The 23182-nt window shown below is 56.5% G+C and overlaps 1 protein-coding gene across 8 annotated transcripts in view; it reads right to left on the bottom strand.

The window, feature by feature from the left end:
• Positions 1-5037: 5037 nt before the first annotated feature.
• The window catches only part of FOXP4 (forkhead box P4), a 53855-nt gene continuing 35710 nt past the window's right edge, over positions 5038-23182 (bottom strand). For 3 of the 8 annotated variants that reach the window (XM_073005959.1, XM_007972623.3, XM_073005957.1), the window contains 14 exons: positions 20736-20858; positions 20127-20213; positions 18485-18632; positions 18129-18342; positions 17740-17844; positions 16909-16996; positions 15782-15865; positions 15466-15673; positions 15290-15366; positions 14304-14405; positions 10717-10838; positions 8431-8497; positions 7726-7895; positions 5038-6888 (listed from right to left, as the gene is read on the bottom strand). In XM_073005959.1, coding sequence (XP_072862060.1) covers positions 6741-6888; positions 7726-7895; positions 8431-8497; positions 10717-10838; positions 14304-14405; positions 15290-15366; positions 15466-15673; positions 15782-15865; positions 16909-16996; positions 17740-17844; positions 18129-18342; positions 18485-18632; positions 20127-20213; positions 20736-20840 — 1725 coding nt within the window. In that variant the 5' untranslated portion in view covers positions 20841-20858 and the 3' untranslated portion in view covers positions 5038-6740. The remainder of the gene's footprint in view (positions 6889-7725; positions 7896-8430; positions 8498-10716; positions 10839-14303; positions 14406-15289; positions 15367-15465; positions 15674-15781; positions 15866-16908; positions 16997-17739; positions 17845-18128; positions 18343-18484; positions 18633-20126; positions 20214-20735; positions 20859-23182) is intronic. The other 5 variants (XM_007972627.3, XM_073005958.1, XM_007972624.3 and 2 more) reach the window with 4 other exon arrangements.

Here is a 23182-nt window from a genome sequence, read left to right as displayed (position 1 = left end):
AGACATTTAGGAAGACCCTGTTGAGCTGGTTCCTGACCTCCTTTCTCTCAGGTAGCCAATAGCCCCTCTTTTACTCTGTTGTTATGCAGAAAGCCTCCCGACACTATTTTCCAAAGCAACCCCCACCCTACTTAGGCCTTCATCATCTGTCACCTGGACAATCCCAAGAGTCACCTAATTGGCTCCTGTCACCCTATATGGTTCCACTTGGCCTGTTCCCCAAATCTCAGGTCAATCCCGTTACTCCTCTGCTCTAAATGCCCCTGTGGGCACAGCTCCCCCAAGCCCCAGCTTGGTCCCCAGTTTGACCTGCGGGGCCCTCCCCCGTCTGGTGCCTGTCTTTTCAGTATCACCTCCCAGTAACCCAGTCTCCCTGTCCGGCCTTCCTGGCTGTCCCCAGGTGTCCTGCCCAGTCCACCTGTGTGTTTTCAGCTATCCCCTGCCTTGCAAAGCTTTCCTGCTAAGTCGAATCTGTACAGCTCTGCTCTGCACATGTCTGAAGTTCACAGCATGTAGTGTGCGCACCACTCACTGGCCCCTGCCACGCCTGTGAAGTATCCATTTAAGTCCGAGACAGTCCCTCTGTGGATGGAAACTCCCCAGTGGCATCAACAGCAGCGGCAGCATCACCGCTTACTGGCGTCAGCAGGTGTCGGTATGCTTATGCCACCAAGACGGGTAATTCTCCCCTTAACCTTCTGAGTGGTCAGGGAGTCTTAGGGCCACTTTATAAGGAAACCACACCCCAATTCACCTGCCCGAAGCCGAGGGTCAGTCAGTTGGTAATGGCAGGGATGGGGCCGGGTTTCTAAGACCCTGTTGGCCTCCCTGCCTCAGCCTCTGTCTCTACTGCCTCCGTTTAATTTTTTGTTTACTGCCACATTAACCTTTCCTAAGCTCCATCTCAGTTCCCCTGCAGGCCTAGAATGTTCTCTCTTCTCCCCTCTTTCTACCCAAATTTCCCCTCCTCAGCTCCAGAACTCTTCCAGGGAGTCTTCCAGGATACGAGCACCTGGGTCCCCCTGAACCCCTATGGGGACTGGCACCCAGGACTTCATTTTATTAACAGCCATTAGGCATTGACGGCATATTATGCACCAGACATCTTTTTATATATCATTAACCTTCTCAACAAGCCAGAGATGTAGAGATTATTTTCCCACCCTATTCTACAAATGAGAACTCTGAGGCCCAGAGAGGTCCAGTGGCTTTCCCAAGGCCACAGAGCTGGCAAGCAGCAGAGGCAGGATTTGAACCCTTGTGTTTACTCCCTCACAGCACATGACACTCGGATGATCTCCTTCTGTTTCTCGGCCAGAGAAGCAGCTCTCAGAGGACAGAGACCCACCCTGTGCTTCTCTGGTAACCGCCCACCTCTACCCCCAGCACCTGGCCCACTCCTGGAGCCCAAGCATGGTGGCCTTGTATAGACAGGCCTGCATTCCAGGTCCCAGAGCAGGAGAGGGCCTGGTGGGTGGGCCAGGGCCCAAAGCCCAGAGTGCCAGCTTGGTTACCCAGCCCGCTGCTGCACTGTCCCTGTTAATTCAGCCAGTCTTGTGAAGGTTGCCAGCCCCACGCCCTGTCCCTGGCCCCCCTGGCTAGGACAGAGGGCCTTTCAGCCTGGGCTGCCGCCATGATCACCTTCTCGGGAGGGGCTGTTTTTCTAAACTTTTGATCCTGAGGCGGATGCAGACTGCAGTGAGCTGTCGGGGGTTCTGTGTGGTGGGATGTCCCGCCCTGGGGGTCCATGGCTGGTCACCTAGAGATGACTGCAGGTGGAGGGGACCTCTGGTGTCAGCATATCGGGTAGTAGCATGTGCATGTTTGTGTGAAGGTGTGTGCTGTGCGTGAGGGGTGTCATTTTAAACTCCCCACCACAGACAAGGGGATCTTTGTCTGCACTGCTCTGCCTTGCCATCCCATCAGAAGGGCGCCTGTCTATTTTTATAGGGTATTTCAGACTTCTTTCTCTGCTTCACTCTGTCCTCCAGCGACTGTTCCAAGATCAATTTACCTAATTCTGCTTAGAGAAGAATGGCAGCTGGGGAACTCAGAAGCCAGGGCCTAATTCCCGGCTCCGAGGCGCTTGGAGTCTCATTTCCCCGCTCAGAGCCTCCAGAGAAGCAGGGAGGCAGCAAACACCAAAGTAAATGGTGTCACTAGAAAGCTGGGGCAAACCACAAGGTCTCCCTCTTCTCTTTCCCCACCGTCAGCCACAGGTTCCTTTTTTTTTTTTTTAACCCGGATTGTTCATCTGCAAAGATTCTTTATTCTTAATGCTTTATCTGCTCATCTCTTTGACTCTGCCTCAGTTTCTTCATCTGTAAAATGGGGATAATAGTATCTAACTCAGAGTCATTGTGGGGATGAAATGAAATATAAAACTTATAGGATAGTGTCTGGCACATAATGAGGGCTCATTAAATGTTAATAATTATTACTATTAAAAACAGGTACTGAGCCCTCTGCTGTGCGGGCAGCTGGCGTTCTCAGGAAGTTGTGCGGTGGGAGACAAGCAAGTTTGTCCAGAGGAGCTGGTCTACTTTGTTTAAAGCGCCCTCTGCTGACCATCGGCAAGAAGGCCTTGGGCAAGGTGGCAAGTTCACGGTGTAGGAGCCAAGTGCTAAGTGCCAAGGGGAAGGGGGACTTCTGCTGGATACAGAGCCCAGAGCACTACTTATCCCACTTCCAAAATGTCCGGCTTGGAGTATTTCTCTTTTTTCCTAGCCTGAAAATGGGTTCCAGAGATAGCTTCCCCAACAGGGCTCAGCAATACTAAGACCAGGACAAGCTGCCAGCCGCAGCTAACAGCCGCCTGCTCCCTGGCTGTGAGTTAACAGTAGGAAGGAGAGAAACTACATACCCAGCACGCAGGGCTTCCTGACGGCAAAGCGTGATGGGGGTGGGGGGTGGACGTGTTGGTTCTTACTTCGAATGAGGTAATAATGGTGGGGGGACTGCCCCATGTAGGATGTCAGATCAGGAAGAAAACAAATTATTGGGTCTATAAGCCCAATGCACTCAGAAAGTGGTGGTTCACAACAGTTCGTTTCTTATATTGCAAGATCCTCTCCTGTACCAGTGTCCAAAATAGATCATCACCCCACCTGCAAATGCACTAACCATTCACTATATCCCTGTGAGAGGAATAAAAAGAGGACTCGAGTTGAAGCAGGAGAAACTAAAGTTAGACTGCAGGAAGGACGGTCCTGAGAATAAAGCTAGGTGCAGTCTTGTCCCTCCAGAGTCTGGCATAGGAAGAATGCCCCCGGGGCTGTCCACAGAACTGATCCTCTTCTTCAAGGGGGTAGAGTAAGGGGGCTGGGAGACTGGCAGCCAACACCGAAGGATTCTCTGGGGCATTCTGGTAGGTCCCAGCTGAGAGGGGAAGAAGGGGAAGGGGGAAGCGGCCGCAGCAACATCATGGGTAATCGTTTTATTGCATTGTAGAGAATGCTGTTGTCCACAGATTACATGCAGCTAGGTTTACCCTACAAGGCCCTGGCAGCCTCCATGGAGGGTTGGGAGGGACAGATTACAATACACATCAGTGCTACTTCTTTAAACAGTGTCTGGTGGGGAAATCCTGGGACCAAGCCGAGCTCCCCAGCCCCTCTCAAGGTACCACAGGGGACAGGGAATCCACCTGAGGCTCTACACAAGCTTCCGGAGGATTAGGCCTGTGGAGTGGATGAAGGTGAGACAAGAGAACACGGGGTGAGTGAGCGACAGACAGAAATAGATAAGAGGAAAAGGACAGAATGGCCTGAGAGTAGACAGAGGTCAGCAAACACTCACCCTGCAGGTCCTCCTCCCGACATTTGGCTGGAGAGTTCCAGCAGTTTGATTTGTGGGAAGGGTGATTGACTCCAGTTCAGCTTTCTCAACACCCTCCCCTCCCCGATCCCCAAATACACTCTTTCTTGGGCCTTGTCCCTAGGGACAGGCCTGGGGCTTCTTTCTGCCCTCAAGGAGGGAGTGTCCAGAAGGTGGCATTAGACCAATGAGGGCTGGGCGCGGTGGCTCACGCCTGTAATCCCAGCACTTTGGGAGGCCAACGTTGGCGGATCACCTGAGGTCGGGAGTTCGAGATCAGCCTGACCAACATGGAGAAACCCCATCTCTACTAAAAATACAAAAAAATTAGCCCAGCGTGGTGGTGCATGCCTGTAATCCCAGCTACTTGGGAGGCTGAGGCAGGAGAAACACCTGAACCGAGGCAGCAAAGGTTGCAGTGAGCCGAGATCACATCATTGCACTCCAGCCTGGGCAACAAGAGCGAAACTCCATCTTAAAAAAAAAAATAAAAAATAAAAAAGACCAATGAGACAGCCGAGGCCCTGCGGATGTGCAGAGTGGTCTGAGGTGGCGGGAGGGGCTCTGTGTTAAGGAGGGGTAGCAGGTGGGGAACCAGAACTTAACATGGGATGAGAGGCGCAGGCTGGTGTGCTGGGGCTGGGGGAGGTGTCAGGGCCCATCTTTGGCTTAACAGCTTGGCCCTTGGCCTCTTTCCTTGCAGTCTATCCAAGGACCCCTTTGTATAGGTTGCATGATCCCGTTTCCGCCATGAGCCCTCTATGACTATGACGACTGTGGTCACCGCAGTGTGCCACGTGTGTGTGCATGCACACTAATGGTCCTGCTTCAGGGTGCCACTGCCACACCTGGGCACGACTACACACACACACCTATCCAGGCAGCCCCCTCAAAGACGTGGACAATGGGCCCGGAAGGACACCTGGGCATGGGGGTGGACGACTCCAGAGCTGGTGACACAGGTAAAGGAATCCTGCGGCAGTGGTCCTCTCCATCCCTGCAGCAATTCAGCTGCCTTGCTTCAACACTCTGGCAAGAACTTGGATTTCGAACTAGGGCAAAGGATTGGGACTCCCCCATATGGCTACTCATTCCATTCACTCACAGAAACCATCACCACAGTGACCCTCACGTTGCTGCTGCTCTGCCCAGGCTCCCCCAGCAGAGCGATCTTTCAGCTTTAATGTTCCTCCCCTCCCGCATCTTGGCGACACACACAGGGCCCGGTGAATAGAGGACGTTTAATATTTCTGTGCTGGTCAAACGGAACACAGGTGGGGAATACATGGGGAGGGGGCAGAGGGCCCCCTGCCTCTCAGGAGGGGTGGCTTGTGAGGGGTGTATGTGGGGGATTCTTGGGAAATATCCAAGGAGTCTTCTCAGTAAAGGGGCCAGGCCAGGGGTGTTATGAGCATCCGATACGCCCAGTCCTTGGCCTTGAGTTGGGGTCCCCCATAGGGGGTCTGTGGAGAGTCTCACTTTTTTCCAGCTCTTTTGCTGGAATCCACACTCCCAGCACAACGAGTGACTTGGTCCTAGAGAGGGGTCTGGAGAGCCCCCAGGAAGCAGCCCAGGGTCGGGGAGGAGGGCTCCCATGCCCACTCCCGAGAGGGTGAGAACCCGCTTCCTCCCCTCCTTTCTCCTTCCCCCAGGCTGGGCAGGAGCAGAGGGGAGGGGAGCAGGGCCCTGCCTCCACTGAGCCCCAGGGTCCTCGGGGTGGATGGAGGAGGGGTGGAGAGAGAGGGTCTTGGCCACCAACAGACACTGTAAACTTTGGTTTAAAACAATAACTTAAGTGGAGGGAGGGCTTCCAGCCTGGGGCCGAGGTGGGAGACTGGGAGGGCAGGTGCTGGGGAGGCGACAAAGGAAAAAGCCAACAAAAAGTTTTGGTTTTTGCTTCCGGCATAAGAAAGGTCTTTGGTCATCCGTTTAACTGGGGCAGGTGGAGGGGCGGGGGTGGGAGGCGGGCAGGGCAGGGGAGCTGAGGGCGACTGCAGAGGAAGGGGAGCTGAGAGAGGGTAAGAGGACTGCAGAGAGGCCTGCAGGCTGGATGTGGGTGTGGAGCCGGGGTCCAGCCTGGCCTTCTCCTGGGCTCCCGGCCCAGGCCCCGCCTCTGGCCTCAGGGGGAGCTTGGCTCCACCTGCAGAAGCACACCTGGCACAGACCTCTGTGGGTGAGGCGGGTACCAGGCCTCTTCCTATGGGGGTGGCTGGAGGAGCCCCCAGCAAACAGGGGTGGGGGTGGGGGTGGAGGCCTGGCTCAGCCTGGTTCTGTCTCAGGTTGGGGGCAGGGCTGGAGCCAGGTGGGCCTGCTCGCACGGACCCCCACAGGGCACACACAGTCCCACCCCAGCAGCAGAGGGGGCTGTTTCTTCTGGGGATGGTCTGGAACTTCAGTTCCTCTACCCAGGCCACGGCAGGGTGGGAGCTGGGGGTGGAGAGTTCTTTCTTCACAGTATGGAAAAGGCGGAGGAACGAGTTAGGAGAGTGGGGGCCTCTGGCCAGAAAACACGGCCAGAGCCAGGTGCCAGGGGGCCCTGGGTTTGACAGGGGTGGCTAAGCCCCGCCTGCGGGTCTCCATGGTGCTGAGGGGCCCTGTGGGGAGAGCTGGTGGGGGAGGAGGGCCCTGCTGCTGCTGGTGGTAGGGGGGAGGCGGTTTCAGATGTGGGGAGGGTCTGAGGAGGGGTCTGAACCCTCCGTGTCCTCTGCTGGTCCCAGACCAGGGGCTGTGTCCCTGGGGGTGGGGACCGTCCCTGCCCCCACGTGTTTCTGTCAGGTCACACTGGGAGCTGCTGGCCCGGGCCTCCCCAATCTGAGTCCTGGACTTGCCTTGAGGCTCGGGAGGGGCTGTGGAGTGAGGGGAGATGGGGCCTGGATTCTGGAAGGGAGGGGTCTCACCCCAGCCCTGTCGGTCCCTACAGGCCCTTAGGACAGTTCTTCTCCCGGCAGCTCCTCCTCCAGGTCTCTGTCTTCTGGAGGCCCCGAGGCGCTGGGGTTAGGGGTACCCAGGGGAGGCCCGGGCTGCCTGTCTTCCTCCGCCTCTGCTGGCTCCTCCTTCACCTGCACCTGGTGGCTGAGGCAAAAGTATGGCATGGGCACCCGGTGGCTGTCCTCTGATCCCCTCTGCCGCCTGCCCCCCAAACGCACCCACAACTCTGGAGCACAGTGGGGTGCTGACAGGCCCCTCCCTAGGATCACATCAGCCCTCAGGGCTGATCTCCCCTAGGGCTCTCTTCAAAGAAAAGCTGGTGCTGGGGCAGAGACTGCTCTGGGTTGGGGAGGAGAGAAGAGGGGAGCAGAGGGGAGATGAGCGAATGGAGGAAGGAGAAGAGAGAGAGAAGAAATGCCAGGCAAGGTGGCTCACACATGTAATCCCAGCATTTTGGGAGGGCGAGGCTGGTGGATCACCTGAAATCAGGAGTTCGAGACCAGCATGGCCAGCATGGTGAAACCCCATCTCTACTAAATACGAAAAAATCAGTCGGGCGTGATGGTGCACGCCTGTAATCCCAGCTACTTGGGAGGCTGAGGCAGGAGAATCACTTGAACCCAGGAGGCAGAGATTGCAGTGAGCCAAGATCTTGCCATTGCACTACAGCCTGGGTGACAGAGCGAGACTCCATCTTAAAAAAAAAAAAAAGAGAGAGAAGAGAGGAGGAGGAAAAATAAGAAAGGGAGAAAAGAGGGGGAAGAGAACGTGGGGAGGTGGGGAGAGGGGGTAAGAAGAACAGGCAGGTGGGACATGGGAGGGCTGAGAGGGCTGATGAGGGAAGGAAGAGAGAAGCCACTTGTTCTGGGGAGAGGCATGCTGGGGGTGGGATGGGGAACCTCACCCAGAGTGGGGGATGACGCCTCCTCCCTGGTGCTTGAGGGGCACTGGGGTGGGTGGGGGTCTGTGCTGTGTGCTCACCTGTACTGGGGTGGGGAGAGGCGAGGAGGGCTGCTGCTGCCGTTGCTGGGCAGCTGCTCCACGGGGGCACCCACGTCATCGTGGCTGAGGGGCAGGAGGCTGCTGGCGGAGCCAGGGTTCAGCATGCCAGGGCTGTTGAGGAGGGGGAAGCTGCTCTCGGCCAGGGCGGCCTGGAGGGGCACAGGGTTGGGCCTTGTCAATGGCTCCACAGGACGGGGCACACTCAGTTAGGTGCTGTGCCTTCCCCATCTGCTAGAGAGCCGCCTGCATGTCTGCTACTGGCCCCCTGGGCGGGCAGGTCTGGGCAACCCCAAGCCCCAACTCAGCCTTTGAATGTAGCACCCCTCCCCCATGGCTGGAACTCTGACCCCCAACGTCCTATCTCCCAGCTTTCCTGGAACCTGGGCCTGGGTTATCCCCTCTCCCAGGGGACAGAGAATCCCCAGACTGACACACCAGGAAAGGGGATGCTATGGGTATGCCATCCTCCCAGCTGCCCGCCTTGTCTGAACCCAGCCTTGAAAGCAGAGGTGGAGGCTGGCCCCAAGTTGGGGTGGGGCAGAGAGGTGGGGTCTTGGAGAGTTTGGGTCTTCACCCTCTTTCCCTCCTCTGGCGAGTCCTCTGCAGGGGAGGATGAGCGTCTCTTGTATAAGAAAGCAAGGGGGTGGGAGGTAGAGGTGAGTGGGTGGGCTCTGGGCCGGTCACCTGGTAGCTGGCATTAAGTGCTCCATAGCTGAGGCCCGAGATCATGTTCTTCACCAGGGTGGGGCTCCTGGAGGACAGAGAAGGCCATCTTTGGCTCACTCATTCACTTAGCTCTTCACGTGCATCTCTTTACTCTTACTAAGTCAAGGCCTGTGCTGGGAATGGGTCCCATTCCCTATTCCGGGAGGCCAGTGCGGATCAGCCACTGTCTTGGAGCTGTGTGTGTGCTTGGTCTGATTTGGTTCTCACACTGAACTGGCCCTGCAGGAGCAGCCCCTTCACAGGTGGGTGCAGGGGGCTTGGTTCAGGGACCTGTCCAGGTCTCGGAGCTGGGAAGTGGGAACTGGCATCCCCGCAATGTCTGCCTTCAAAGCATGCTGCCCCCCCACCCGTTTTCTCTCTCCGGTCTAGATTTTCCAGTGTTTGGCAAGGTCCGATCTATAGCCTCAGTAGTTACACACCTAGTCTGCCCACACTGTCTTGCCATCCTAGATTCTGGGACATGTCAGACATATGCTCAGCCTGTCCCCACATGCTCCATACAGAAATCTTCTCTGCACAGGAAGGTGTTTGGGAGTTGGGACAGGAGAAGCAGTGGCTGAGGGCTGTCCCTCTTCCAGTGATGACACCATCACAGAGCTCTCACAGGGCCTAAGGAAGCAGCCAAAGGTCACCACACTGGTGAAAGCAGAGGTGCAAGCGCAGCCAGGTCTTCTGATGTAAGTCAGTAATGAGACATGGCAACACCCAGCCTGGAGACTGGCCCCGGGCATTCACCAGGGCATGGCTTCCCTCCATTCTCCACGCTCCCACACTGCCTGGGGTGCAAAGGCTCCTGCCTGGAGAGCAGGCATCTTTGAGGGGAGCAGACACCCCACACCTCAGAGACATCCATCTAACTTGCTCTCCTCTCCTTACCCAACAGCTTTGGCCCAAGGGGCACAGCAAGCAGGTGGCTGGGGTGGGGGTGTTTGGGGTGGGGAGAAGGCCACTGCTGCTACGTGGAAGCCAAAAGGGAGGTCCTGACCCTGTCCCAGGCTCCTCAGTTTCCGTTTAAACTGCCAGGTGGAGGCCAGGTGCCATAGCTCATGCCTGTAATCCCAGCATTTTGGGAGGCTGATGCGGGCAGATCACCTGAGGTCAGGAGTTCGAGATCAGCCTGGTCAACATGGTGAAACCCCGTCTCTACCAAAAATATAAAAATTAGCTGGGTGTGCTGGTGCACGCCTGTAATTCCAGCTTCTTGGGAGGCCAAAGCAGGAGAATCGCTTGAACCCAGGAGGTGGAGGTTACAGTGAGCTGAAATCGTGCCACTGCACTTCACCCTGGACAACAGAGCAAGACTCTCTCTCAAAAAAGTACTAGGCCAGGTGCGCTGGTGCACACCTGTAATCCTAGCACTTTGGGAGGCCAAGGCAGGTGGATCACCTGAGGTTGGGAATTCGAGACCAGCCTGACCAACATGGTGAAACCACATTTCTACTAAACACACAAAAAATTAGCCAGGCATGGTGGTGGACACCTGTAATCCCAGTTACTCGAAAGGCTGGGGCAAGAGAATCACTTGAACCCGGGAGGTGGAGGTTCCAGTGAGCTGAGATCGCTCCACTGCGCTCTAGCCTGGGCAACAAGAGTGACACTCCTTCTCAAAAATAAATAAATAAATAAATAAATAAATAAATAAATAAAGTAAAATAACAAAATTTAAAAAAATAAATAAATAAATAAATAGCCAGGTGGTGAAGCCCAGCACAAAAGACTAGGAGGGCAGAGACCTGGTCCTGAACCAGCTCTGCCACAAATCTGCTCTGGGGCTTCCTGCCAGCCCCTGGCCCTCACTGGCCCTCCTCTGCCGTAAGATGAATTGGTGGGGTCCCGGGACCTCAGAGGTCTAATCATCCTGATAAGCTGAGAAAGCGGGTGTCCTGGGGGTGGCAGCCCCTCACCCATGGCCCGTTGGCCAGCATCTGCCTATGTGTCAGCTCTAGCCAGGGCTACTTGGGGCCCCTGTCTCTCTTTGCTACCAGGCCTCCCGCTTGGCCCCTTCCCTCAGTCAGAGCGAGGACAGAAGAGGACATAAATGTCTGCCTTCTGATTATCCATCACGTCCAGATTCCAGTCCCCTGTCCCCAAGCACTAGTCTCCTCTGCTCCTTTCTCCCCACACCCCTTCCCCCAGCCAGGAAGGATCTGGTGCACATGGGTACCCTGGAGAGGCAGGGGGTAGGGGTGAGCTAGCTTCTACCCCCTGGGCAGGTACACCCCACCCAGCTCTGGATGCACGTACCCTGTCATCTTTGGCGGTCTCCGCTTCTGATACTCCCGCTCATCCACAGTCCACACAGCACCTTTGACGTTCTCCACGCGGACGAAGCACTTGTGCAGGCTGAGGTTGTGGCGCACGGCATTCTGTGGGTGCAGTGAAGAGGAGCTCAGAGGCGGTTTGCTTGGCCAAGCACAAACAGGACAGTCCTCATCCCATCCCACGTCCCATGCAGCAGTGACCCACCTTCCCCAGCTCAGGGATGAGCAGGGGATGGGCGTGGGCTGGAAGGAGACCCAACCAAACGGAAGGCGGGCCCCTACCCTTTCCATAGAGCCAGGGCCTCCCAGCCTCTTCACCATGGATGACCCATTTTATTAGCTGCCTCCTCTCTCCCTGCCGCATCTTGGAAAGTTCTGTCTACTAACTAAATGCCATCTAGTTAGTAATAATCTGTTTCATCATCTTTATTAATCAAAGACACATGTAATTGTTACTCAGGGCTTTGGATCAACAGCAGATCACATTCAGGCCCCAGCATCTCTGCAAGCCCAGGATGCTTTATCTCAGGTGCATGCAGAATTTCCACTAAACTTTTAAAAGTTTGGGAAGGAACTCACAAACCCTCACTGCCACCTCCACTGACCCACAGGAGCCTGGGAGCCATGCTTTGAGCTGTGGCTCAGAACAGGCAGCTCATATTTTGACAGCATAAGGTATACAGTAGAGGCCTCATACATACTTGTTGAAATAGGGAGAGAGGAGAGTGTGGGTTGACAGCTGAGAGGCAGAAAGTGGAGAGAAAGAAGATAAGTCACCTTGTCTGTCCCACCTCCTCCTGGAAGGATAACTTCAAGAATTGAGGTCATCTGGTTTGTAGGACGCTTGGGTGAGGGCGGGGTGCTTGGCCCAATTCCCCTCTTCATCACCATGGGAGCCCGGACTAGGGCCCTAGTCTGCCCTGCCTCATCGTGTCCCTCAGTCCTGTCCCTGCACCCTCCTCTCTCATCTGCACTGCCCCCATCGACAGCTCCCAGTTATCACCATCCCTACCTGCATCCCTGTCCCTGTTACCTGTCCTCCCTTAGCCTCCCCCGCCTCGTCCCCATCCTTGTCTCCTCTTTACATTTCTAAACGGGGAAGAAAGCGGGTAGGGCAGGCAGCCCGTGCCCCTGGAGATCCCCTCTCCCTCTCTCCCTTCCAACTCTTGCCACTTGCAACTGGCCCGATTTCATTACCAATTTTAATTTGCCTCTAATTAAATCCTGTGTATTTTTCCGACTCGCTTGCTAATCCACGAGGGAGGCGGGCGGCTGGAGTGGAATCTCTTGGAGCGATAATTACAAAGGGCCTAATCACGCCGGGGCTCCTGCCTTGGAATAAATTTGCCCGCATTACGGGGCTCCGATCCTCCGCTTTGCAAATGAGAATGACCCCAATTTCCGAGGATGGCCTCACCGGGGCTTTTTTCCCTCATTTCGAAGCCTGATTCGTGATGAGAGACTAATTCGTTACGCTGAAACATTAACGGCAATTTAAGGGGTCTGGTGGCGGCTGCGTAAACAAAAGGACGGGCCCACAACACAGGCCTTGGGAGGGGATGGACACAGGGAGGGCCAGCAAGGACCATCAGCTTGGCAGATGGCAGCTCTGTCCCTGGATGAACGGCAGCTGGCTGGGCCCACACCATGCCGGCTCCCAACCCTTCTGCCCTGGTCTGAGGTGGAAAGTATCTCAGGGTGGGAGCCAGCAAAGGTGAAGAAGGGAAAGAAGGAAGCACAAATAATGTGGGAGAGGAGGAGAGATGACCTGAGGGGCTGAGAAATGAGTGGAAAGTAGAGGTAGAAGGGAAGCAGAGTTGGGTGTAGGTGGTGTATTTCCAAAGTAACATGAATGAATTTGGTTGAAAAAAACCAGAAGGTCAAAGTGGACCTCAAGTTGGATGGATTCTGTTGTGCCATGAGGAAGGCTCAGGCAGTTTCCTCGGGCAACAAAGGCAGCAGCAGAGTACTGCTAACAGGGAAAGTCACCACCACTTTCCCCAGCCCAGATGCTTCTTACTGGACCCTAGACTAGGTGAGGGGAGATGGGGGTGAAGAACTAGGAAGGAGAAACACACCACAGAGATGTCAAAGGCGGGGCTGGGCAGGGTAGCAGGGTTAGAATATTGGGGGGTGGCTTCAGGATGGTCACTGAGTGGTTTAAGGAAGTCACCTAATCTGACCTCAAGAGAGAATTAATTGCAGCAGGGCATAACAGGTAAGACAGAAGGAAGGAAAGAAGGAAGGTGGCTTCGAAGTACTTTGCCCCCAAAAAGGAGGCTGTCTTGTGGAAAGGAGGCTCTGTATTGCTACCCCTAAAGGCAAAGGATTAATATGCATTATTCAACATTAGGTAATAATTGTAACGATCCCTTACGTTTGTAGGGCTCTATCATTTATAAAAATCTGGTATCTGAACTGACTTGGAGGTTGGAGACTGGACCAGGTGGTCCCAAGCAAGCCCTGCTGGCTCAGAAAGAGGGCAGGAATGTGGTTGGCAGAAAATGACATCACTCACAGCCAATTAGAGCAGCTGTCCCAGCCTCCCAGCTTCTCTCCTAAGCTTTGGGAATTGGGCATGGGCATATGAAAGTCATGATGCAGTCCCTTCGGCTGCATTTAGCACACTCCCAGGGCAAAGGTAGGCAGGCACTGTGCAGACCCCACCAAGTCCTGGGCGCTGGTGGGGAGGAGGGGCTCAGTGACACTTGTTGAAACCTAGTGGGATTGGGGGAGGTAGCCCGTTTAACTGCAGTTTCTTCAGTGGCCAGCAGGGGGACTCAAGAGCCAGGGATCCAATTAAGGTTCTGAGATAGCGTCCTTCCTGGTGTCTAAGCTTCCCTGCAGGGGCCAACACTCTCTCCTCCTTCCCCCCGCCCCGCCCCCCCCGACCCCGCCCACTCTCCCAATTTAGATATCGCCTTCCCACCTTGACACTCACACACACGCACCCCTTTTGGCTATAGAAAAATAAATGGCCTAGTGCCCTAGCATCTCTGTGTCCTATTTTTCTAGGGTCCCCCTCTTGCCTGCTTCTGCTCTCCCAGGAAAACTTATGGCTGAAGGTGTTGAAATGACTAATTGGATGGAGACAATTATCTTCCTGCCAGGGACGGCAGTGCTGGGGAGGGCTGTGAGTGCCGTCAGTGCCCCAGAGTGTGGTCCATGGCTCTTGGTCCATCCATGTGTCTATACCTGCACCTTCCTAGCCCCAGCCCAGGCTTCAGAACACGTACCTTAAGCCAACTTGGGCATCAACAATTCCTAGAGGCCCTACTTCATGGGGCTGGCATCTTTGGGGCCCTTGGGGGTGTGCCCTAGAGAAGGATTGCGTCCCAGAAAGGAGGCAGCACCAGGCTGGAAGGAAGGGATCCCTAAAAGGTGGTTATGGAACAATCCACGGCTCCTGCTGAGGTGGGCGTGGGCACGCAGCCCTGGCTGGGCTCTTGGGTGGCTGTTTCTGCACGACTAATTGTTTAGGGAACTAATTATTAGGCAGCCTTGGTCTCCACGGGATATGGTAAGTCCAAGGGTGACTGGGGCCCAGAAGGTGGAAGGGGCCTGCTTCACCTTCCAGGTGGCAGTGTTTCTGCGGAAATAGGCGAACATCCTGGTGAACCAGTTATAGATCTCATTCAGGGTCAGCTGCCTGTCAGGGGTTTCCAGGATGGCCTGCGGGCAAGGAACAAGCAAAGGGACAGTCAGCCTAGGCCTCAAAGGGTCACACCTCTGGGATCCCTCCCCCAGTTTCTCTCCCTTCTGCCTGGCCCCGAGCTCACCTTGTGAGAAGACCTGCTCAGAAATGTGTGGATAGCAAGATGGGTGGTGGCTGGTGGGTCCCCTGAGAGAGACAGGCTGGTTACAGCCCGGCCAAGGATAAAGAGGGCAGGAGCTTCCAAGGGCTATATATTTGTACAAAAAGGACTGGAGCTGCTTCTGGAGAGGAAATGCCTTTAGTACCCAGCCCTGGACTGAGGGTGAAAGCAGTCAGTTCTGTCTTTCTTGGGATAGACATCCACGAGGTAGAGGCTGTTTGGAATTTATCCTGATTTTGGCAAAAGGCACACTAAGCACAGTGTGTGTGTGTGTGTGTGTGTGTGTGTGTGAGAGAGTGAGTGTGTGAGAGTGGACATGCCTGTGTGGGTATCAGGGAGAACATATGTATCCATGTATATTCACACTTGAGTGTGAATACTATGTGAACACTGGTGACATGAAGATCATGGGCTTGAGGGAGGAAAGAGGAAGACAGACGAAGAGTGACTCTAAATCTATCATGGGGTGCTGTGTACATGGAAATCAGCACACAAATGTCAAGGTGAGTGTCAGCAGGAAGAGCAGTGTGTACACCCCCAGAGACACATGACCCTACCCAGCAGGCTGACGGGGCCCAGCCCGCAGGATAGCCCCGCATGGCAGAGAGGGAAGATGGCCATGTGAGAGGGAACGGGACAGCTCCATTGGCCCCAGGACCCTCCTGGAGGCAGGGGTGTGGCGGGGGCTGGGGAAGCAGCCTGTGTGCCATTCCCTACCCTCCTCCTACCTGCCCTGCTCACCTGGCGGATGAGGGAGGCGTAGGTGAAGGGGGGCCGGACGTCGGCGTTCTTGTAGAACTCATGATTCTGGGCCAGCTCTGGGGAGACAGGCAGAGGATGAGGCAGCCAGACATGGGCTCAGCTGGGAAAAACAGCCTCACTCTGCTATCACCCTGCAGCCCCCAGCCCACCCTCACCTGAGGAGATGGGGGAGCAGAACTTGTCACTGCTTCTCCGACGGGCTGGGCCTCCACCATGCAGGGAGGCAGAGCCCAGGCCAGGGGGCCGTAGGGGGGTGACAGGGGCTGCGGCCGAGGTCGGGGGATGCACGAGACCATCTGGGAACGAGTCTGCTGCAGAGACGGTCACCTTGGAGAATGAGGAGGAGCCGGGGACCGGGTTCAGCTGTGAGCAACGGGGAGGGTACTGAGACCAGTGCCCGAGGGTGGGGGTCCCAAGGCTCCGGGGTCCGTGGAAGGCTCTGGGAGGGGTGGGGAGGGGAGCAGCACTCACTGGCTGGCTGAAGGGCTTGGGTTCCGAGGGCCGCATGTGCAGGTGGGCCATCATGGCCTGCAGCCGCTCGCTCTCCTTGGCGAGCTGTGGAGGGTGGCAAGGCAGGAGGTGAGCAGGAGGCTGAACCCTGGAGGTAGTGTTGTCCCATCCCTCCACCGCCAGGCCCTTCAGAAGGTCACCGGTTCCCACCCCCATTCGCCTCCTTGCCTCAGCATCCCAGCTCCCTCTCTCCCCCGCTCCAGGGAGGCCTCAGCAATGCTCTGCCCCTCAGGGGCTGCCAGCTCCATGAAGCCTCTCCCTTTCTCCCCTGGATGGCAACCATTTGAGCCTTCCCAGTGCGTCCTGGCTGGAGCTTATCCCTGCCTCTACATGTTGGGGGGCTTCTTCCTCCCCACCCACAGGGGGTGGCCACTGTGCCTTGTGCAGTGGCACTTGTGTGTGAGGGCCTCACATACTGAATGCAGATGCAGGAATGGATGAATGGCTCAGACACCCCATTCATAAACTCAATGGGTCTTTCATGACCACCCTCTCATGGCAGGGCTGAGGGTGATGGGCAGGTGCTGGAGGGAGAGGGGTAAGCACAGAGGAGCTGCCCTGAGTAGCTTCCTAGGAACCCTGTGCTGCCGAGTGTCCCCTCCCAAGTAGCTGGGAGGCTCCCTTGGGAGAGCCAGGCTTCCTGGGTTCTAATCCCAGCTCTGCCACTCACAGGCAAGTTACTTGAGCTCTGTGGGCCTGTTTTCTCCGTCTGGAAAATGGGGACAATAATGGTACCCACCACATAAGGTTGTTGAGAGGATTCCTTGAGTTATATAAAGTATTTAGTACAGCACAAAGTAAGTGCTCCATGTGTTAGCTGTTAATATTATTTTTGATGTTTCTATGTAGCATGAGTCTCTTCTGGACCTCCCAGCAGAGACGCCCCCAACCTTGGTTTACCCCTCAGAATCCAGCTGTCCTCACCTCACAACCATGGTCATTAGGACCTAGAAAGCATAAGATGGTGGCTTTGACCATAGGACCCTTCCATGAGACCCTCCCAACAGAGCCCACCTAGCAAGTCAGTGCTGTGGGTGGGCAGGGGCTGGAGTCCGCCACGTCCCTCCCCAGCATCTTCCGGGCCACACCTGGATCTCCAGCTGCTGCACCACCTGCATCTGTACCCGGCACTGGGCTGTGCTCCGGTCATCCAGGGCATGCTCTGTGTTGAGGTGTCTTCAAGGGGAAGGGAGGAGAGAAAGTTGCCTCCGGTTTCCCTGCTGCCACCATCCTCCCATCCTATCCTCTAATCCCACCCACGGCCTGAAAAGCAGACAGACCAAGAGATACAAAGAAGAGAAAGAGGTGGGAAAACGGGGCAATGGAGGAAGGCTTCTCCCTTCTCCTCAGCCTCCTTTGATGTCTTTGCTAAAATCCCAGCTACAGAGAGATCTAATTGCAAATGAACTAATTAAGTAAACCTCTGACGAAGCGTGAAAACTATTTGTTTGACCCTGATGCTGCAAGGGTCTGGGAGACAGTGGAGTTAATCAGTCAGTGACAGAGCCTGGCACGGCTGTGGCAGCTGGCCGCCTGCTGCCAGCCGCCTGTCCACCTCCTGCCCTGCCTGTCTGTGGCCCTCAGCCTGTCACTCGCCATCACTCCCTGGGGCTGAGGCTGAAGAGGAGCTGGGGAGGGTGGGGGGAGGAGAAATGCTTATGTTTGTCCTCTCCTTCTCCTACCTGCACGCTGTGCCGGGGATGGGGTCGGAGAAATGCAGGCCCAGAAATATACACGGGATAGGGAGTGGGAGATCAGGGAGTCCGTGGGGGGCAGAGAAAGAACTAGAACCCCCTGGAGTGAGGACAGTAGTACAGCTAGTGAGGAGGGCCCCAAGAAGGGGCAAGCTAGTGGGCAGGGATGGGGGAGGGGCCCTGTGGGGAAACGCTGCTGGGGGAGGGGCTAGGGGTGACACCTACTTGATAAACTGGCCCAGGTCTTCGCACAGGGTCTCACAGCCTGGCCACTTGCACTCTCCGTGTCCGTACAGGGGGTGGGAGCCGGGGGTCTCCTCATGGGAAGAGCTGGGGGGACAGCAGGGAGGTGGCCTATCAGGGACCCTGAAGACCCCAGCGGCCCTGTAGTCAGCTGAGCACCAGCTCCCCTGCTGGTGACATTTCTGTCCTTAATACAGGTTTCCTAGTGGCCAAGCACCATCTGTACACCCCAGGAGAGGGAGTGAACCTCTGGTCCCTGGGCTCCACCCCGTCCCTCCCAGTCCCCATCACAGAGTCAGCCCTCGGGGGGGTGGGGGCCAGGTCTACCCCCAGGGAGGGCTTTGGTGCCCCTCCCAGCCTGGGCCCCATACCTGTCTCTCCGAGATGTGAGCACAGTGGGCTGTCCGTTGGGCAGGGTATGGTGGGAGAGGGGGGGTGAGACCTTGGGGGGAGCGGCGAACGAGGTAGCGGTGGCGGCCGTGCCAGTGAGGTCCAGCCCCTCCTGCTTGACGCTGTCCTCGGCAGGCTGCCCGGGGGCACCCTCACCCTTCCACAGCTGGGGCAGGTCTGTTGGGCAAACAGCTGCTGTGGGAGAGACAGGGGAGGCTGGCAGGGCCCCACGAATGCTCGGCTTTCTACCTGGCCCCAAGAGCAGGGGCTGCCAGCTCTTGGGTGCAGGCAGGGCTGTCGGGTTGGGGCTGGGAGGGGAGGAGTGATGGGTGCTCACCTTGCGGAAGGGTCTGGAGGGGCCCCGAGGCTTGGTTGGGCTGCAGGCTGACCAGCCCCTGCCTCTGCAGGTTGAGCAGGTGCTGCTGCTGCAACTGTTGCATTTGCAGGAGCTGCTGCTGGAAGGCCAGCTGCTTGTTCCCCAGCGCCTGGTGAGGGGCCCGAGGGGGCGGGCAGAGAGGGGTGCCATTAGCTTCAGGCATGCCATCTGGCCCCCACCCTGCGGCCACCCCCTCCCAGGGCCTGTCAGCCCCTGGAGCTGTCGTTGTGGCGTCTGCAGCTGCAGTGTCTCTGCTCCCGGCCCAGCTTCCATAAGGCTGCATGCCTCCTCGCAGTAAACACACGCATGCACGCACGCACGCACGCGCGCAAACACACACAGCCAGACCCAGACACGCAGCACGACGCCCTCCCTCCTCCCGCCTCCCTCCTTCCGCTGCTTCAGCTCCCTGCACCGCAGCTGTGCACGCCTTGGGGGGGGGCCTCATCACAATGATCGATGAGCCTGTCAGATTCTGGGGGCCACTCCTGCCTGGAGGGCACCCTTCCTACATGCCCGGGGTGCCCCCCTTCTGCTCTGGGGAGGGGGTTTTCTCTCCCCCAGCTCTTTTCCTCTCTTGTTTTTTAGATACAGAGAATCAAGGAGTCTGACGGGACTCACTGGGATCCAGGCTCGAAGAGTCACATCACCACTGCCCAGGCGCCCTGTGCTTGCTGGCTCACCCACTCTACCTACCCCCACCCATTCAGTTCTTCACACAGGCACTGACAAGTCAAGCTGTCAGCAAGTCTCTTTTGAGCCCCAGAAGCCAAGCATGTCCTGGGTGGGTTGAGAGGCAGAGATGTCTCTGCCTGCCTGCTGGGGGTGGGAAGCATGGGGTAGGGTGGGGGCTAGCTATTCAATACAGAGACACAGGATAAACTTAGCCTAGAGATTTACCTGCCAATAACAGAGCAATTATAAGACTGTGGAGGGGGAGGCTGGGGGTACTGGAGAATGCCTGGGTGTCAGGGCAGCCTTCTGGGAAGAGGAAACTGAGAGCTTGGGACTGTGGTTGGGCAGCAGGAGAGATGTACAGGTCTGGGACCCAGGGGAGAAGGGCCTCCAGGGCCTGGTATAGAAGCTCCGATGGGGCAGGGGGTATAGTCCGGGGAGCTCTGAGAGGAGACTGAGGGGCGGCTGGCCAAGTCATGACAAGAACGGGAAGAAGCTGGGGGCAGGCTGAGGTAAGGGTAGGTGGTTTGCTGAGGGACTCAGAGATTTGCAGGACAAGGAGGGGAGGGCTGAGGTGCTGGGTCACCAAGAGACAAGGGTACAGGAAGATGGTGTGACCACAAGGCAGCTGCACACGAGCGTGGCCCGGCAGACGCCACACACGGGGGTGACACGTACACACCTGTCTACACCCATGTGCACAGAGACAACAACACGAGGCAAGGAGAGAAAGAATGAATGAAGATGAGGGGAGATGGAGACGTGCAAGAACCACCATCCTCATTTCCCCCATACTGCTCCTTGATCCCCTTCCTCAACCTTGATTTTTCTACTATTCCTGCAAGGCAATTCCCTCCTGACTGGCTCTGGACACGCAGCCTCCGGGCAGGGGATGAAAGCGGTGGTGGACCCTACTACGGCCCCTTACCTCTTTGGGCTGTGGCTTCCCAGCCTGCTGCTGGGTGAGGAGTTGCAGGTGGAGCTGCTCCTGCTGCTTCTTGTAGTACTCCTGCAGCTGGGGGGTGGGGGAAGGTTACCACTGGCAGGGGACTGCTATCCCCACAACCACCCCAGCCCTGTCCCATCTGGGCTCCTGGGGGCAGGAGAAGGGAGTTTCCCTAAAACATGGCCTAGCTCTCCCCAGTCAGCCTGGAGGGGCCCTGAGCAGGTCTGGGTGGAGAGGGAGGGGGCAAGGGATGGAGGAGGTTCATTCCCACAGCTCTGAACCCTCCCAGCTTTTGGTGGATCTCCTGAACAGGTCATAGGGGACAAGGTGCCAGGATGTTCCAGTACTTTGCCAGAATTGGGGCCAGCATTGCAGGGAGGGAAGAGGGGGAGTATTGTGGGGGCAGGGCTGCCATGAGAGATGCCTGACCTTTGACCTCTCCCCACTACCCTAGAGGAATGCAGATCAGTCTGGCCTGAGCAGTCTCTCTGGTTTCTGGGACAGCTTGGGCCCTTGGTAAGGTGTAAACAGGGTGGGAGGAGCCAGGTCAGGCAGAGGAGGAGGGACCAGCTGCCCTGGGGCCAGACTCACCTGCTGGAGCATGAGGGCTTGCTGCTGCTGGAGCAAGGCCTGCAGCTGCGGGGGTGACAGGATCTGCTGCATCTGTTGCGGGGTAAGCATCTGCGGCGACATCATGGCCACCGACACAGGCACCTGCGGGATTCAGCCCATTAGCCCCGTCCCCTCGACCCCACCCCAGAAGGAGGCACCACCCACGGCCCCACTCAAAGCGTGGCAGAGTGGCTCCCAGGGAGGCTGCCTGGGTTCCAATTCTGGCTCTGCCACCTGCTGGCTGTCTCTCTCTTTGGACGGTGACTTACCTCCTTGTTGTCTGTTTTCCTTATCTCTAAAATGGAAACAGTGATAGTGCCTACCTATTAAGGTAACCATGAGGACTAATCAGTGAATACTTAAAACAAGGCCTGGCACACAGCAAGTGCATATAAGGGTTGGCTATTACCATAGGACGTGCTGTCCTCAGAGCAGGAAGTGACACTGGTCAGCAGAACCCATGCTTTGGCTGGTTCCCCCCCGTAATGGGGAGGGGCAGCACACTAGGCCACCCATAGTCTTACACAGTCTATTTTGAGACCACTTCCTGCAAGGTGGGCCTGGCTGGGAGGGCAGTCTACAGCATGGGAAGGATTCAAAACGTGGCCCACCTTTGCACGAGGACCTGCACTTTGTCTCCTCTCACACACCCCAGCACACCTGCCTGGAGGGCACACACAGTGGCCAGAGCTGAAGCCCACGGAGTGCTCTTGGTGCCATCCTGGTCCTGGTGTGTGTGCATGTGTGTAGCTATGTCTAGGGTGGGGTGGGAAGAACAGCAGGCAGGGAGTTAGCAGGGCAGGCTTCTGCTCCTAGCTCTGCACTGAACTGGCTGTGTGACTCTAGCAAGTCACTTTCCCTCTCATGTTTCGGTCTCCTGAAACATAAAACATAGGAGACTGGGCTGTAAGAGATGATTCCTTCTAGGCTGGAACATTCAGGATTCTCAAAGTATAACCGCTTTCTGCCCCCTGCCCTGGGTCACGCCTCTAAAGAAGGCCCAAAGAATCCAGCTATAGGGAAAAGATTCAGAGAAAAGCAATGACATCATTTTCTTCCCAGCCCCACCTCCCCTGAACCCCCCAGGCTTGTGCAGTCATGGACGGGCAGGTCTCAGCTGCTATTCTGTCTTGTTCCCGTTTTAGCAGGACAGGTGCTCTGATGGGGCTGTCTGCTGCCCCCTCCACTCTGTGACCTCATGCATACAGGACTCTTCTATAATTTCCTCTCTCACTTCCAAGCTCTGGCAGAGCGCCTGGCACACAGTAGGTACTCACTAAGTGTTTGCCCCCCGGAGCTGAAATGCCTTCCCTGGCACCTCAGAGGCCCCTCTGCCAGCCCCAGAGCAGGAAGGGAAGGGTACAGGGCTAGCCCAGTCAGGGAGGAGTGCTGTGCAGGGACTTGTCCTAGGCTACGACAGGCTAGGTCCTCAGGGTCCTCCCCCAAGCCTCAGTCTCACCTGTGGGGTAGGGGAGGAGGAGTTGGTTCTCTTTTCAATGCCTGGCAGGGGCAGGACTCAGCCTCGAACCACCCCTTAAGCCATGGATTAGGAAATCCCCAGGCAGAGAAGCAACCGGGGAGGTACAGTGAATCCAAGGACATCGGGGAATCCCACTGCTCCCAACACCTCTTGCTCACCCCACCACTAGCGGCTGTCCCTGCCCCTGGGCTTTACTCCTCTATCCCAGTCCATCTCTATCCACAGGGCCCTGGGAGGGGTAACACCTAGCTCTTTAGTCATGGGCATACCATGTGAATGAAGTCTCCAAGGGACCTCTAGGCCACTGGGGAATGTACCCTTAGAAGTCTTTTTAGTTCTTTTTTTTTTTTTAACCTCATTTTTACCAATGAGGAGACTAGGAAAGTCTGGTGGCCTTAAGTGGCAGTGTTGGGATTTAAGCCCAGGTCTGCATACTCCATAGCTCTCAGGGTTTTCACATCCTATGCTGCCTGCCCCACCCCAGGGCAGGTCTTGGGAAGGGTTAGGGAGAGAATGTGGAGGTGGGACGTCTGGAGGCTGAGGGGGCTGATATGGCTGAGATCCCACAGGCTAACTTCCTACTCTATGGTTATATCCCAGAAGGACTCTCTGAAAGCCAGGCTGCAGGGGTGGATGTGGGGGCCTGGGGTTGGAGGCAGACAGTGGCATAGACCCAACACCAGAGCCAGCCCCTAAGTCTGTTGTTGGGTGTTCCAGAGGCAGCTGGGGAGGCTGCTCAAAGAAGGTGGGTTTTGCCATCCAAAGACATGGAAGAAGTATCATTGTCCTTTCTTTCCTCCTCCCAAGGGGGTGCCCAACAAAGAGAGGCATCCTGGTGGGGGTGAGCTCAGAGCCCTAGATTTCTGGGTCAGGTGACCTTGGTTTTTGTCCCTGATATTTACTAGTCTTGAAATCACCAAGCTTCACTTTCCCTGTTGGCTAACTG

Source organism: Chlorocebus sabaeus, chromosome 17, assembly GCF_047675955.1.
Source record: "Chlorocebus sabaeus isolate Y175 chromosome 17, mChlSab1.0.hap1, whole genome shotgun sequence".
Lineage (NCBI taxonomy): Eukaryota > Metazoa > Chordata > Mammalia > Primates > Cercopithecidae > Chlorocebus > Chlorocebus sabaeus.
The sequence above is the reverse complement of the archived record's forward strand: the minus strand, read 5'-3'. Positions and strand labels throughout refer to the sequence as shown.